This window comes from Armigeres subalbatus, chromosome 3, assembly GCF_024139115.2.
Source record: "Armigeres subalbatus isolate Guangzhou_Male chromosome 3, GZ_Asu_2, whole genome shotgun sequence".
NCBI lineage: Eukaryota > Metazoa > Arthropoda > Insecta > Diptera > Culicidae > Armigeres > Armigeres subalbatus.
The window spans coordinates 324,201,332-324,217,427 of NC_085141.1; the positions used below are offsets into that span (position 1 = coordinate 324,201,332).

At 45.4% G+C, this 16,096-nt stretch overlaps 1 protein-coding gene across 5 annotated transcripts in view; it reads right to left on the bottom strand.

Annotated features, from left to right (window-relative positions):
• The window catches only part of LOC134225506 (uncharacterized), a 161,929-nt gene that overhangs the window by 10,444 nt on the left and 135,389 nt on the right, over positions 1-16,096 (bottom strand). For 4 of the 5 annotated variants that reach the window (XM_062705662.1, XM_062705663.1, XM_062705666.1 and 1 more), the window contains 2 exons: positions 11,180-11,813; positions 10,951-11,082 (listed from right to left, as the gene is read on the bottom strand). In XM_062705662.1, the coding sequence (XP_062561646.1) occupies positions 10,951-11,082; positions 11,180-11,813 (766 nt within the window). Of the gene's footprint in view, positions 1-10,950; positions 11,083-11,179; positions 11,814-12,213; positions 12,308-16,096 lie in introns of those variants that run through there. The other variant, XM_062705664.1, reaches the window with a different exon arrangement.

Sequence of the window (16,096 nt, forward strand, 5' to 3'; positions counted from 1 at the left end):
GAAGGAAGAAAGAAGAAGGAAGAAGGAAGAAAGAAGAAGGAAGAAGGAAAAAGGAAGAAGGAAAATGAAAGAAGAAAGAAGAAAGAAGAAAAAAGGAAGAAGGAACAAGAATGAAGAAAGAAGAAAGAAGAAAGAAGAAAGAATAAAGAAGAAAGAAGGAATAAGAAAGAAGAAAGAAGAAAGAAGGAAGAATGAAGAAGGAAGATGGAAGATGGAAGAAGGAAGAAGGAAGAAGGAATAAGGAAGAAGCAAGATGGAAGAAGGAGTAAGGAAGAAGAATGATGGAAGAAGGAAGAAGGAAAAAGGAAAAAGGAAGACGGAAGAAGGAAGAAAGATGAAGGAAGGAGGAAGAAGGAAGAAAGAAGAAAGAAGGGAGAAGAGAGATAGAAGGAAGAAAACAGAAGAAAGAAGAAAGAAAAAGGAAGGAAGAAGAAAGAAGGAAGGAAGGAAGAAAGAAAAAAGACGGGAGAAAGAAGGAAGAAAACGGAAGAAAATAGAAAGAAGAAAGAAGCAGGAAGAAGAAAGAAGGAAGACGGATGAAAGAAGAAAGAAGAAGGAAGAAAGAAGAAAGAAAGAAAACGGGAGAAAGAAGGAAGAAAACTGAAGAAAGAAGAAGGAAGGAAGAAGAAAGAAGGAAGAAAGAAGGGAGACGGGAGAAAGAAGGAAGAAAACAGAAGAAAGCAGGAAGAAGAAGGAAGATGCAAGAAGGGAGGAGGAAGAAGAGGTACGATACAGAAAAAACTTCTCATTTTCACTTCTTGCTTCTTTTTGCTAATTCGACCTAATGGCCATTCGCAATTGGTGCAATTCGGTTCCGTTAAGGACACTGTACTGTTGATTATGCCGTCCACCAACTTGTTCGGGTAGGAAACACAATCCTGCGGAACAAAGCCCTGTCGAATAACACTGCAATCGTGCTTCTGGACGTCGAAAAAGCCTTCGACAACGTCTGGCATAATGGCCTGATACACAAGCTTGTACAAGCAAATGTGTCCGGATACGGGTCGGGTCGTTCCTTCTCTGTGCGAGTTACAGGATCCTCATCAGTGCATCAGAATGTGTCCGCTGGAGTACCTCAGGGGAGCCTTCTGGGACAAATATTGTACGATTTGTACACATCAGATATCCCACAACTATCCGCTGGCGGCATCTTTGCACTATACGCTGACTATAGCGTTATCATAGCAGAACTACCGATCCAGGCTGCAGCGAGGCATTACAGCTTACGTTGACTAGCCTTGCAACGACTGCCCCGTCGAACGGTCCGATCCCGACGAAGTCGACTACCTTGGAGTCACCCTTGACAACAGAAGAACCTACCTACCTACCTACCGTCTCATCGATCTTGACTGTCGCGGAAGAACAAACTAGCTGTCTTTAAGACCATTGTTGGTTTTATTCGGATTCCCAATTCCGTTCAGCAAACGCAGATATTGTGTGGTACGTTAGCTTAAAGCTAAATTAGATTTTATTAGGTTTAATTCAGTTAATTATTCATCAAAACTTACAATTTTGGTTGACCGATAACAAAGGAGGTGTGGGTCGCAGATTCTCAAGCAGTTACAACAATGTGCCTACAGAATAGCATATTCGATTATATATATATATCTTCACGATACTTAAATTTAGGCTTATTACATACCAAAGATCAATCCGTACTATTAGCAATTAGGCAATAGCTTTAATATTTCAATTAATAGTTTATATTTACTTTAGGATTAAGTTTTAGACAATAGAATTAGTAACTTCGACATGGGTGGTTTTTCTATTCCATTCTCTTTTGTTTAGTCTTGTACACTACGTAGATGTATGGTGTTCTCTGGCGACGTACATCAATTTTCTTCTCTTTGCGCACTGTCATCGGGAAGCATAGCGCTGTGCCGGCCTGGGTTACCGAAACGAGGGGTCTTGTCGGCACATACCCCGCCCGTAAACCTTGGTGAGGATCAGGAACATCCGAAACTCCAGGGAAAAGTTTACGTTCCTCCACGACATCTAGAACAGCTAGCTTCGCGGCTGCTCTTCGGATAACGCCTGTCGATGTTCGGACCAAAGCTTGCCGTACTCTACCATCTCGTCCGGGGTAGACCTCTTCGACTCGGCCCCGAATCCACTGGTTCTTTGCCTTCCCATCCACCACTAAGACCAGGTCTCCTACCGCAATATCTTTGACGTCCTGGAGCCACTTACATCTGCGCGTGATGACCGGCAGGTATTCTTTCAGCCACCGATTCCAGAACTCGCCGGTGATGTACCTGGCTGGCTTCCAGCTGCTACGAAGAGTCGAACGAACGTCCAAGTTCTCCGTAGCCAGAAATTTCATTCCAGAGGAATTGCCCAACAAAAGTGGTTGGGCGTCAGGGCCTCTTGATCTGCGGACTCAAGCGGAACGTAGGTCAGAGGTCTAGAATTGATCATTGCCTCCGCCTCGAGCAGAATCGTTTCCAACGTTTCGTCGTTCGGTCTGCGTGGTCCATCTATTATTGCCCCGATCGCCACCTTAACTGAACGCACAAGTCTCTCCCACGCTCCACCCATGTGCGGAGTAGCGGGTGGGATGAACTTCCAGGTTGTCTGCGCTGTGGTGAACTTCTCGGTCAGGGCTTTCTTCGTTTCTTCGGTAAGCTTGTTCAACTCGTTGCTGGTTCCCTTGAAACATGTGGCATTGTCTGTCCAGAATTCTCTTGGAAGTCCGCGGCGGGAAACGAAGCGTTGAACAGCCATGATACATGACTCCGTGCTCAAGGAGTGTACCAGCTCCAGATGGATTGCTCTGGTAGTCAGGCAGGTGAATAGGGCCACCCATCGCTTGACGTTGCTTCGGCCTATCTTGACGAGCACTGGGCCGAAATAGTCCAACCCGGTGAACGTGAACGGTTGATTGAACGCTGCCAGACGCATTTCGGGAAGCGGAGCCATCGCGGGTGGTTTTGGAGCCGACTTTGCGATGCGGCACACTACGCAGTTACCAGCTACCTTATCCACCAATCTTCTTAGCATCGGGATATTGAAGCGCTGGCGAATCTCATTAACAACCGTCTTTCGGTTGGCGTGACGGAAATGGCGGTGGAACCAGTCAACGATGAAGAAAGTGATCGGGGAGAATTACAGGAAACTTCGCTTCCATCGCTACGTAGGGGCAGCTTCGATTCGACCACGACTCCGCAGAATTCCTCTCGTCAATGAAAGGCCATTTCGAGTAGATATTGCTGGACTTCTTCACCACGACGTGACGGCGATCCGGCGGACCTTGAGATGTAGCGAGAACGGCGACTTCATCAGGGTAGGCCTCGACTTGGGCTAGCTTCCACAGCATTTCTTCTGCTCGCCGTAGTTTGTCACTGTTGAGAACGCCAAGCTCCAACGCAAGTCCTTGCTTCTTTCTGCGAATGTTGTCGACGAAACGCAGCACGTAGGCTGTTGCACGGTGTAATTTGGTCCAACTGCTAAACCGAGCTAAATCCACAATCGGATCGAAATGTGCAGAGAGAAAGTGTGCAGGTCGTAGCTCTTCGTCAGTTGAAGTGATCGTTCGTTGTTGCGGCCAGTCCTCTTCAGGGTCTTTAAGGAAGGTTGGCCCCTGGAACCAAGGGCTGTCCATGGTTAACTGCGGACTAGATCCCCACTTGGTAGCTAGATCGGCGACGTTGAGCTTCGTAGGCACCCACCTCCACTCACGTTGCTCTGTGGAAGTCAGGATTTCACCGACGCGGACGGCGACAAACTTGTGAAAGCGCCTGTGATCATGGGAGCGAATCCACGCAAGTACCGTACCCGAATCACTCCAGCAGAAGCGACGGCTGATCGTGAAACTGTGCTGGTTCTGGATGGTCTCTAACAGTCGAACGCCGAGGACGGCTGCTTTCAGCTCGAGTCTAGGGATAGAGAGCGTTTTTAGCGGAGCTACTTTGGTCTTGGCGCCGACGAGCGCCACTTGTATACCACTGTCTGTCTCCAGGCGAAAGTGCACTGCGCAGGCGAATGCTGACTCGCTGGCGTCGACGAATAGATGTACTTGAAGACCGTCGAGACTTGCAGGGAAGGGCGAGCGGAAATAGCACCGAGGAATTCGAAGCTCACTCAGTCGTCCGAAGAGATTTGACCACTGCTGCCACCGCTCATATATGTCCTCCGGTATCTGTTGATCCCACTCCGTTCCTTTCGCCCAAATGTCTTGTAACAGAATTTTACCGTGTACGAGGAAGAAGGCGATGAACCCGAGAGGGTCGAACAAGCTCATCACAATCCTGGCGATTTCCCTCTTTGTCGGAATGTGACCTTCGGCGAGTATGGACTGTAGATCTTCCCTCAGGCCGAACGTGTACACGAAGACATCGACGGATGGAATCCACTTCATGCCGAGCACCGATTCCAGCTTTTCTCCACGTTGTAGGTCCAGGTTCTTCGGCTCAATTTCGCATGTCGCACCGATTCTCTCGAGAACACCTGCTTCGTTGGACAAGAAGTGACGCAGCGTGAAACTAGCCAGAGAGTGGACCAACTTAACCTCGTTGACGACCTCGATCGCCTCCTGGACTATCTCGAAGCTGTCCAGGTAGTCATCCACGTAGTGCTTGTTTTTGATAGCCGCGGCAGCCCGCGGATATTCGCCTGAACACTCTTCCGCGTTGAGGTTTTTGACATACTGTGCAGAGGTTGGAGAACAGGTCGAACCAAACGTGGCGACGTCCATCACATACACCCTAGGTGGATCCGACGGGTTGTCGCGGAACAGAAACCGTTGCGACTGGCAGTCGGGTGCTCGAATCTTTATTTGGTGGAACATCTCCATGATATCTCCACACACGGCGACTGGAAACTGGCGAAACTGACGGAGAACTTGCGGAAGCGGGGACAGTAGGTCCGGGCCCTTGAGCAGCTTGGAGTTGAAGGAAACGTTGTTCTTTTTGGCTGCTGCATCCCAGATTAGCCGCACCTTGCCGGGTTTTCTGGGATTCGTAACGACGCCCAACGGGAGATACCAGACTTGTTCAGCTGCTACGGACGTCAGTTCAGCCAGGCTTGCTTTGTGGGCGTATCCCTTACGCTCGTATTCCACGATCTGCTCTCGCACTCGTCCTTCCAATTCTGGATTCTGCTGCAGCTTTCGCTCTAGCGCCTCCAACCGACGTACAGCCATGGGGTAGCTTTCGGGAAACTGTGATCGTCCGCTCTTCAAAGCAGTCCGGTTTCGTACCCCGATCCAGAGGGAACGCGGCGCGTTGTGTCCACCAGCAGCTGTCTAGCACGCTTATCTTCTTCCGACTCCGGAATCTCACGAGGACCCGAAACGCCTGCAGTCTCCAAGGTGAAGTAGTCACGTAGCTGCTCGTTCAACTCTCGATCCGGATCAGATGCCGCCCCGACATGAAAGCTAACGATTGCCGTTTGCAGCGGCTGACCGGGTATGCAGCCATAGATGCTCCACCCAAGTCTACATTTCGCCCCGATCGGATCCTTCGGTCCTCCTTCTCGCAGCTTCAGCGGGACGCACAGTCTGAGATTGTCTAGCCCTATCAGCAACTTAGGTTGGACGAGTTCGTAGTCCTCCAGGGGAAGACCACGAAGGTGAGGAAACCGATTAGCCAGTTCCCCATATTTCAGAGATTGCGAAGGTAGAACAAGCCGGCTGACCGTACGAGCATCCACCAGCTTGTGCCGATTGGCGGAACCCTTTCCGGCGATTTCGACCTGGACACGGTGTGATTTCGCCTCTTTCCGCTGTACGTTGCCGGTCCATTGGAGTGTTAGTGGCTCTAGCTGACCTCTAACTCCTAGCTGCTTCGCGACTGATTCCTCCAGCAGAGTGTAGGAAGAGCCCTCATCGATGAAGGCGAATATTGGTTGGGAGGATCTGTCGCTGAAAAGAACGACGGGCACGATGCGAAAGAGTGGCCATTTTAAATCGTCCGACAACACGTGACTCGCTGACATTCCTACGTTTCCTGAGGGGGGAGAGGAGGTGTGTAGGAGGGTGTTGTGCTTTTGCCTACAAGCTTCGACGCCGCATCCATTCCAGGAACGGCACGGCCATTTCCCGTGGTTATTCAGGCACGTCCGACATAAACCCTTCAGCTGAACAAGTTTCCAGCGTTCGTCCAAAGTCGCACCCTTGAACTGATGACATTCTGCCACCCGATGGCCGCTCCGACCGCACGCTGCGCATGGCTTGCTAGCCTTCGTGTTGACTGGAGAATTTAGCCCGCCGGTTGCTCCAGGGGTAGCTGATCCACCGGACGCGGAAAGGGGGATTCGTTCACCGGAATGTGCGTAGACGTTCCCGGTTTCCCTGGACTTTCGCTTGTCATTTCTTGCTGTTGCACTTTCTCCTGGGAGCTCGAAAGACACCTCACTCGCCGCCGTTACCAGCCCGGCCATGAAGTCCCCGAATGTTTCGAGGGTCGCCGGCTGGTTTTGTTCTTATAGATTGCCCAGTCGAGTCGCATCGAACCAGGCAGTTTCTCTACAAGCTCCTGCATCAACGCCGGATTCGAAAGATGGTTCAGCTGGTTTGCTGCTTTGATATGGTCGACCAGATTTTGCACCGAGAGACCGAATTGGATCAGTTTTTCCATTCGATCGTGCGTAGGAGCTGGAACCTGGCGGATCTTCGTCATCAGAGTACGGATAAGCAGCTCTGGCCTACCGTAAAGCGTACGCAGGGTCTGAATGACGTGCGGTACACTTCCTGGTAGGAGAAGTCGGCTGCGAACCGACTCCAGCGCGTGCCCTTCAAACATCGTTGAAGACGGACTAGATTCTCCGCTTCTGAGTATCCACAGGTTGCTGTGGACTGTCTCAGTTGCTGATGAAGATAGGCCAGTCTTCTGGATTCCTCCAAAGGTAGGAAGCTCCTTTCCCAGAACCTGCCGCGCAGCGATTTGCACCTGTGTGAGCGTGTGAACCGGTGGACGAATGGTCAATGAGCGTCGCAAAGGATTTTGCGTTAATTGACTTGGCGCGTTCGGAAAGCGGGGAAAGTCCGGCCCGACCGGAAGCGCTCCGATACCAGGGTACTGAAATGCTGGGTCCGCGGGATGTTCCCGTGGATCGTGATCGGCAGACTGTCTTGACGAGCGCCGTAAAGGATTTTGCATCATTTGAGCTGACGCGTTCGGAAAGCGGGAAGGTCCGGCACGACCGAAAGCGCTCTGATATCGGGGTATTCGAATGCTGGGTCTACAGGATTTTCTAGTGGATCGTGATTGGCAGGCTGTCGTTGTCCATTGCCGTCGTCCCCTAGTTCTCCTTTGGATCCTCCAACACCGTTCTGCAAATCTAGCCACTGTTTCACCTTCTCGCTTGAATTCTGGACCGAACCACTCCTGCTGCTCGTCAACGCCGCTTCTCGGATGAGAGCCTGGCGTTTCTCGAGCGACTCCTTCCGAATCTGCATCTTCTTCCGCTTCAACTCCAGCTCTTCCTGCAGTTTTCGCCCGCGCATCTCACTTTCCTCTTGCGCTAGTCGCCGTTTTTCCTCCAGTCGGCGTTCCTCTTCGGCCAACTGGCGCCGTCGAATATCTTCTTGCTCATGTAGTGCTTCTTCTTGCAGCCGCTGCTCTTCCGCGACGAGCTTTAACTCTTCATCCAATAGCTTCTCCCGGATACTGGACGAGACACTCTTCGGTGGATCAGCAGCCGTTTTCCCCCTTTTCGACGTTGTTCTAGAACTTCCTTTCGCGACTTTCTTCTTCGTCTTGTCGTCCCTGGGGACTTGGAGGGCCCCTCCGGTAGAAGGTCCCTGCTTGGCCATGCACTTCCCACAGACATACCTTATATCGTGTTGTTTCACGCTCCCATCGACTCCAGCACATCCGAAGTGCTCCCATAGTTTGCAGGCGCTGCACTGGACCATCTCGCTCTCCGCTGTATCGGGCCGATCGCAGGACTGGCAGTTCCGTGGGGCGTCCGGGTTTTGGGATTTTTCACCATCCATCCTTGCTTGCCACAACAAAATTCTTTAAGTTTGTTGGTTTTATTCGGATTCCCAATTCCGTTCAGCAAACGCAGATATTGTGTGGTACGTTAGCTTAAAGCTAAATTAGATTTTATTAGGTTTAATTCAGTTAATTATTCATCAAAACTTACAATTTTGGTTGACCGATAACAAAGGAGGTGTGGGTCGCAGATTCTCAAGCAGTTACAACAATGTGCCTACAGAATAGCATATTCGATTATATATATATCTTCTTAGGCTATCTTAGGCTTATTACATACCAAAGATCAATCCGTACTATTAGCAATTAGGCAATAGCTTTAATATTTCAATTAATAGTTTATATTTACTTTAGGATTAAGTTTTAGACAATAGAATTAGTAACTTCGACATGGGTGGTTTTTCTATTCCATTCTCTTTTGTTTAGTCTTGTACACTACGTAGATGTATGGTGTTCTCTGGCGACGTACATCAATTTTCTTCTCTTTGCGCACTGTCATCGGGAAGCATAGCGCTGTGCCGGCCTGGGTTACCGAAACGAGGGGTCTTGTCGGCACAACCATCATTGCACATGTAGTTAACTACGCCATGCCAGTTTGGGGCACGTGTGCAGAAATGCACAAAAAGAAAGAAAGTTTTACCATGGGAAATCTGTCAAACGCAACGCAAACGTATTCATTGTGTTTGGCCCATTACCGTTACGACTGCCTGATGACGACCGACAAATTGTTCTTCTCGGAGGCATTCCTCTAACGTACCCGGATGAATGGCAACCGTATACAATGCGCAACGATCATTGGATTCACGACACGGACAAATCGGGGGTCTGATGTTTTGGTTGTGTTTTCGTAGTATAGATGAAGTCTCTTTTCTTCTGCTTTTCGTTTATGGAACTGTCAGTGTGGATCGCACCTTTTTTTTTCTTCCCGCGATTGTTGACTACGAAACAAACTGTCGTGAAGGGATACAAGTGTTAGTCCCGTGGATGCTGGGTCATTAGGCCGAATGCCGTTAGGCCGAAGGTCATTAGGCCGAAGGCCATTAGGCCGAATGAGAACTGGGGAGTGAGAAGTGAGTAGTGTGAAGTGAGGAAGAAGTAGAACGGAAGAAGAAAAAAAGAAAAAGGAGGAATAAGTAAGAGGGAAGAAGAAAGACGGAAGAAGGCTGAAGGAAGGAGGACGAAGAAAGAAAGAAGAAGAAAGAAGGAAGACGGGAGAAAGAAGAAAGCAGAATGAAGAAGGTAGAAGTAAAAGAGGAGAAAAAAGATGGAAAAAATGAGAATGAAGAAGGAAAAATGAAGTAGGAAGAAGGAAAAAGGAAGAAGGAAGAGGAAGCGGAAGAGGAAGAGGAAAAAGGAAGAAGGAAAAGGGAATAAGGAAGAAAAAAGAAGGAAGATGGGAAAAGGAAAGAAGAAGGAAGACGAAGGAAGGAGGAAGAAGGAAGAAGGAAGAAGAAAGAAGGAAGCAAGAAGAAGGAAAAAAGTGAGAAGAAAGAAGGAAGACGGGAGAAAGAACAAAAAAACCGAAGAAAGCAAAAAGAAGAAGGAAGAAGAATGAAGAAGGAAGAAGAAAAAAAGTAGAAGGAAGAGGGAAGAAGAAAGAAGGAAGAAAGAAGAGGGAAAAAGGAAGAGGGAAGAAGAAAGACGGAAGAAAGAAAAAAGAAGAAGGAAGAAAGAAAGAAGAAGGAAGAAGGCAGAAGGAAGAAGGAAAAGGGAAGAAGAAGTAAGGAAAAAGGAAGGAAGAAGGAAGAAGGAAAAAGGAAGAAGGAGGAAGGAAGAAAGAAGAATGAAGAAGGAAGAAGGAAGAAGGAGGAAGAAGGAAGGAGGAAGGAAGAAGGAAGAAGAAAGAAGGAAGAAGGAAGATGTAAGAAGGAAGAAGGAAGAAAGAAGAAGGAAGAAGGAAGAAAGAAGAAGGAAGAAGGAAGAAAGAAAAAGGTATAATGAAGAAGGAAGAAGAAAGAAGGAAGAGGGAGAAAGAAAGACGAAAGAAAGAAGAAGGAAAAAGGAAGAAAAAAAGGAAAAAGGAAGAAGCAAGAAGGAGGAAGAAGAAAGAATGAAGAAGGAAGAAGAAAAGAAGGACAAAGGAGGAAGGAAGAAGAAAGTATGAAGAAGGAAGCAGGTAGAATGAAGAATGAAGAAGGATGAGGGAAGGAGAAAGAAGGAAGAAGGCAGGAAGAAGAAGAAAGAAAGAAGAATGAAAAAGAAAGATGGAAGATGAAAGAAGGAAGAACGGAGAAGAAAGAATTTCTGATTTTTCACTTCTTGCTTCTTTTTGCTAATTCGGCCTAATGGCCATTCGGCCTAATGACCGTTCGGCCTAATGGCCATTCAGCCTAATGGCCGTTCGGCCTAATGACCATTCGGCCAAATGGCCTTCAGCCTAATGGCCTGACACCAGTCCCGTGGGACAAATGGACACAATGGACTCAGTGTGAGATGGACCAACAACGACAACAACAATGAGTAATGGAAAATCTAAAATTAGATTCTGTGTGGATTCTGGCAGCAGAATACCACAGTAGATTTCGGCACAGTAGCGGTTAAATAACACAAAATAAAGAAGGCAGAGGAACATCGTCATGTTTGACAAAAAACGAAGCGAGAATCTTTCCCGCCTGACGCACTCCAAATAACACAAGCTCAATGATCACTCGCCGTAAGATTCAGACCGGCACCCGCCTCCTGTTGCCGAACAAGCTGGTCAAGCACGAAATCTGCTACAATCGAAGCCGTCACCAAGTACACCAGCTTGTCTTGGGAAGACACATAATTGAAAATAAATCGCTTCTTTTCAAGACCATTTTTCAAAAGAAAGCTGTTTCGAAACGAAAATTCTTCAATAAAATACAAAACACAATCGTTTAGTGACAGCAGAAAGATCAATTGCAATGCTTCATTTTGTTTACAGAAATTGTGTCGAATTCCTTTTTCAAAATTTTTTGCTAGTCAAATGTGAGAAGTTTGTAAATTTATGAATATTGTTCGGTTTACTGTTACTTAAAGAATGCATACTTACTGTAGGGATAGCTAAGCGTCATAAGAACCACACAAGACATTATCGAACACAGAGGATCGACAAACTTGGACGTATCTTCATCTTCGTTGGTATAATGCACTATCATCGAGCACACAATGACGAAAATTGTACCTATTGGGATGAGAGGGATAGACGAGAGTAACAACAAATCACCACCAATTTGCTGGCTAAATTGAGTCATGCCACGGCCATCCGTGTCTATACTTACTGCAGATATCTCTCATCAGTTCCCGCACGCTTTGTCGCTTTGGCGATTCCGCCGCGCTGGTTGCCACGTGCCGCCGTGACCCCGACAGCCGACGCTCGCCCTTCCGAATGCCGTCACCGGTGACGACTCGGTTCAGTATTACCGTCCCGCTGGACGTGATGTAAAGAAAGCTGCCCTGGTGATACGTGTAGCCGCCGATCAGCAGATAGCAGAGCCCATTCAGTATGAGTCCCATCGCGCCGAGTATGAGCACAGGAATGGGATAGTGCATTGCGTCCTGGTGGTGGATGTGCGACAGGGTTTGCAGGGCTTCCACCACTGCAGAGAAGCAGAACGATGCGAGAAAGATGCACACGACCAGCATGGTGAGCACATCGATTCGAGTCCAACCGAATGTGTTCTTTAGGCTGCTTTCCCGTTGCTGGCGCGTTTTGGTCTTGGCCTTTTGTTTGGCTTTGGTGGAATCATCTTCCGGTGTGATCGGGACGACTTCTTGCACTACACAGGACGAAGAACTGTCTCCGCTCGGTGGTACGGGTACTTCAATAAAACGATCCTCACTGCCATCGATGGAATTTTGTGAAGCGGATACTAGCTTGCGGTTGCACGGTTCTGCTGAACTCTTTTTACTGTGCTGTGGATGGATGGGAAAGAGAAAAAATATAAATGAGTTTGCCTCTGCTAGGACACCATAGGGCGCCTGAAAGGGTTATTCCAATGCTCAGGCCATTGTAGAAAAGAAGTTGACACTATTCCTTTTTATATAAATATGTTACAATAATCATATATGAGGTACTTGCAAAGATCCCTGTCGAGCTCTGAATCGATTGATTACGAAATGATTTCAATGGTTAACATGCGCAGTTTCTCAAGCAAACTATTCAATTATCTCCTTCAACCATTCCAAGATATGGTATGACGACCGTATGAGTTATGCTTGTCCGTGCCTTCCAACATTAAGCTTTGTAACATATTCACTATTACGTAATGAGTAGTTAGGTGAAGTGTCTAATCAAGTTCAACCTATAGCGGACCAGCATCATCGACATTCCTCGGAAGCGTCCGCGCCATAGATGTTGCTGCTTGTACACAGATTCAAAGTGCTTTATTATTTATGGCCTCGTGCCCGGCTACTGCTGGTGAGAGAAGAGATACTTATCAACACGTTTAGACCGCTTTGCGGTTTACATCGTAGCCACAACCGCTGCCATAGTGTGCCGATAATTGATTTATGCGGTTCCCACCGTTTGAGTGATCTTTACTGCCCACAATCGCATAAGTGTCCCATATGAATAGGAATTCTATTACTATGTCTGAAACTTGATTATGCATATGTACAACATGTGATAGATTTAGTTCGGAAAAGGTATTGGAGGGTAACCGCCCCTTCGGTGGGGTTTGATCCCACGACCCCAGTTCGCATGACAGGTGCTTTCCCTACTACAGGGCTGGTAGCAATGAATGCCGTTCAAAATAGTGACTTTAGTGACCAGCGATGACGAAAAAGTGACCAAATAGTGACTTTTAATTGCCGAAAAAGTTACCAAATAGTGACTTTTGTATGAAGTTTTGAACCGGATATAGAGCTAAAAGTTGCAGGTATGATTCGTAGATTGCAAACTTGTGTTTTATCTTTGAAATCCTTATCTAGAATGCTATCAGAAATCAAGAAAAGGCAAAAACAACAAAATTATGAGGATTACTTACTATTAGCCACGCCCATCTTCATTGTACGAAGGGGGAGGATGGATGCAAGAGGCCAATGACTGCGACACATTCATAAGTACTACAGAGTTGGATATTGAGGATGGTATTCATTGGATCAGCCAGAAGCTAGCAATGTTACCATGGTACCTCATATTAAGTAACACACCACGATAAGGTATATACCAGGCGTCATGGGAACGAGTAGTGAGTTATAAGTTGTATCACAAAATTATGTTGATAATTACAACAAAACTTTTTTCTAAATATAATAGCCAAAGAATGATATAAAATGATCTGATTGACGCCTAGCCAGTGAACTATTTGGAATCACGATTTGAATATTTGTTTGAAAAATATAAAGTACACTGGATTCTGTTTTTACACGATTAACATTTTCCAAATTTTGCACTCATCCGCATGTGAATTATGTTTAGCGCATGTGAATTATCATGTGTAGAAATTTAAAAAAATATTTTACTTGTTATTAAACTATGTTTTAATAATAAATTTAAATGAAGTTTTTGGATTTGAGTTTTTGAAATTTAGAAATTCTAATAAACTTTAATTTCTAAATGGCAGAATCTTTTCATAAGATGTGATATTTCTGAAATAATTTCAATCAAAAAATTTTGAATTTAGTGGCTTGTGCCAGAATTACTTTTGACATAACTGGGTCTACAATTATTTTTCGCGGCTTATCTCGGAGGGTCGCAAGACAGATTTAACAATCATAAATGAATTAAACAGTCATACTGTACTTTCTGTTACGACCCCGTTATCGCTCATTATTCTTCCTAACGTTGAGAAACATCAAACATCATTGTCATGTGACAAAACTGAGACCTATCTTTGTCACCCTCCGTATTGACGCTCACCAACAGACGTAGTTCTGGTTCCAATACTCCTCAATTCTGTACTCTTTACTTGGGGTTAGACTTTCGCATTTTAATAAATTCCATTCGTGAAAAAAATATATCATAGTTGACATGAATCAAAAATAGTCTCACGATTTACACTTGGAACTTTTTTGGTTTGGTTGATAATAATACAAATATAAAGTACAAATGATTTTTATTTTGAACTTTTCTACCAGAGGCAATGCAAAAATAGTGACTTTAGTGACCATTTTCCGAAAAATAGTGACTTTAGTGACTTTTGGATGCAAATAGTGACTTTATAGTGACTAGACTCAAAATAGTGACCAAGTCACTAAAAAGTGACTCGCTACCAGGCCTGCTACTAAGCTACGAAGGACCTCCGTCGTCCACCGCAGCTTAGCGGGTACTGATGAAACCAAATTCCCAGCACCAGGTACCAGCCGATCTCTCGCAATACATTTTCAGAACTAACTCTCTCAAATGTATTTTTGTACACATCAAAGGGGCGGTTACCCTCCAATACCTTTTCCGAACTAAATCTATCACATGTTGTACATATGCATAATCAAGTTTCAGACATAGTAATTAATTTCCACTCCGGGTGGCTTAATACCCGGCATATAGGCAATTAACTTTGAATGTACTGATCTCGAGTGGCGATCTCTCTTCGCTTGTGTGGTCGTGTTGGGATCTGACGACCAAACTGGCACAACCTCACACAACCCTACTTCATTGAGCGCCGTTGCTGATGAAGCAAGTGTGTAGGAGCCGGACAATACTAAATACTCATCCTACTTGGTTGACATGATGTGTACAAAAATACATTTGAGAGAGTTAGTTCTGAAAATGTATTGCGAGAGATCGGCTGGTACCTGGTGCTGGGAATTTGGTTTCATCAGTACCCGCTAAGCTGCGGTGGACGACGGAGGTCCTTCGTAGCTTAGTAGGGAAAGCACCTGTCATGCGAACTGGGGTCGTGGGATCAAACCCCACCGAAGGGCGGTTACCCTCCAATACCTTTTCCGAACTAAATCTATCACATGTTGTACATATGCATAATCAAGTTTCAGACATAGTAATTAATTTCCACTCCGGGTGGCTTAATACCCGGCATATAGGCAATTAACTTTGAATGTACTGATAGGAATTCTAGCAAAGATGGGACTGATATGGGAGTTTAGGTCCTACTCACATTACCATTTTCACATAACTGATAAGGTAACCGAGTTACTACATATTTGCGGCAGAAGGCGTGAAAGAACAAGACAACTACGGATCATAATACATTTATTTCTTGATATTGGGGGCCATCGAGATGAGATAATGTGAGAATATAATCAGCAGTGATTCAAATTGTACGGCTTGAATATGAATCTGAAACATGCAGGCCATACTAGACTCTTTTTGGTTACAGTTGAGATTCAAGAGCTTAAACCGGCACTGTGCTCAGTTTTTTTTTTCTGCAGATTTGAATCACAAATGAAACACGAGAATAAAATATTTTTTTATTGTTTTGATTTATGTATCTGTCCCCGAGCACGAGCGATGACCTCGGTAACAGAAATTGTTAGGAACTAGCCTTGTATAAGAGGTGAAATACAAGAAAATAATACCAAAAACTTATATGCAAAATACTTAAGCCATAACATGCTAAGATATTTCTATACCAAACAAATAATTATTTGTGATGCGTTGAGTATTACAGAGTATGTTATGCCTGCAGTATTGTGCATATGTATTAATTTTTGGTATTATTTTACCTCTTATGTTCATAACAGAGTATGGTATCAATAATAGTCGTTACGTCGTTACGCTTAGTAGAGTTTGAAATATTTATGATGAAATATCTTAGTAGTTCAAGGAATAATTACGCCCATCTTTACCGTAACTAAGAAGGGAAACGAAGCTTTGATTTAATACGAGAGGCTCCTGATTCGTGGACGACGAAGGGCGTCATTGAGTTAGATTGTTGGGAAGGTATTTGAAACAACGGACAGGACGCATAACACCCAGTGGACCTGTGGAGAATTTTTCGATCACGAAAAGTTTCCTCCTAGTAAGTAGTAGTAGTAAAATTCTTCTTTATTTACACATTTTTTGTTTTACAATTATTTTTGACATGTACAGTGATCGGCCGGCTTGGCCCTCCAACTTCAATTTTAATTATTATTATTATTATTATTTATATGTTTCTACTTAATTTTTAAAATATAATGTATCATGACGGCCTTCAGGAGGCGCTAGTGTGTTTTTTAAAATTTGATAACCTAACTACTATGTACACTAATATTTACAATAAAAATTTGATAACCTAGATTGGAACTAGCGCCCT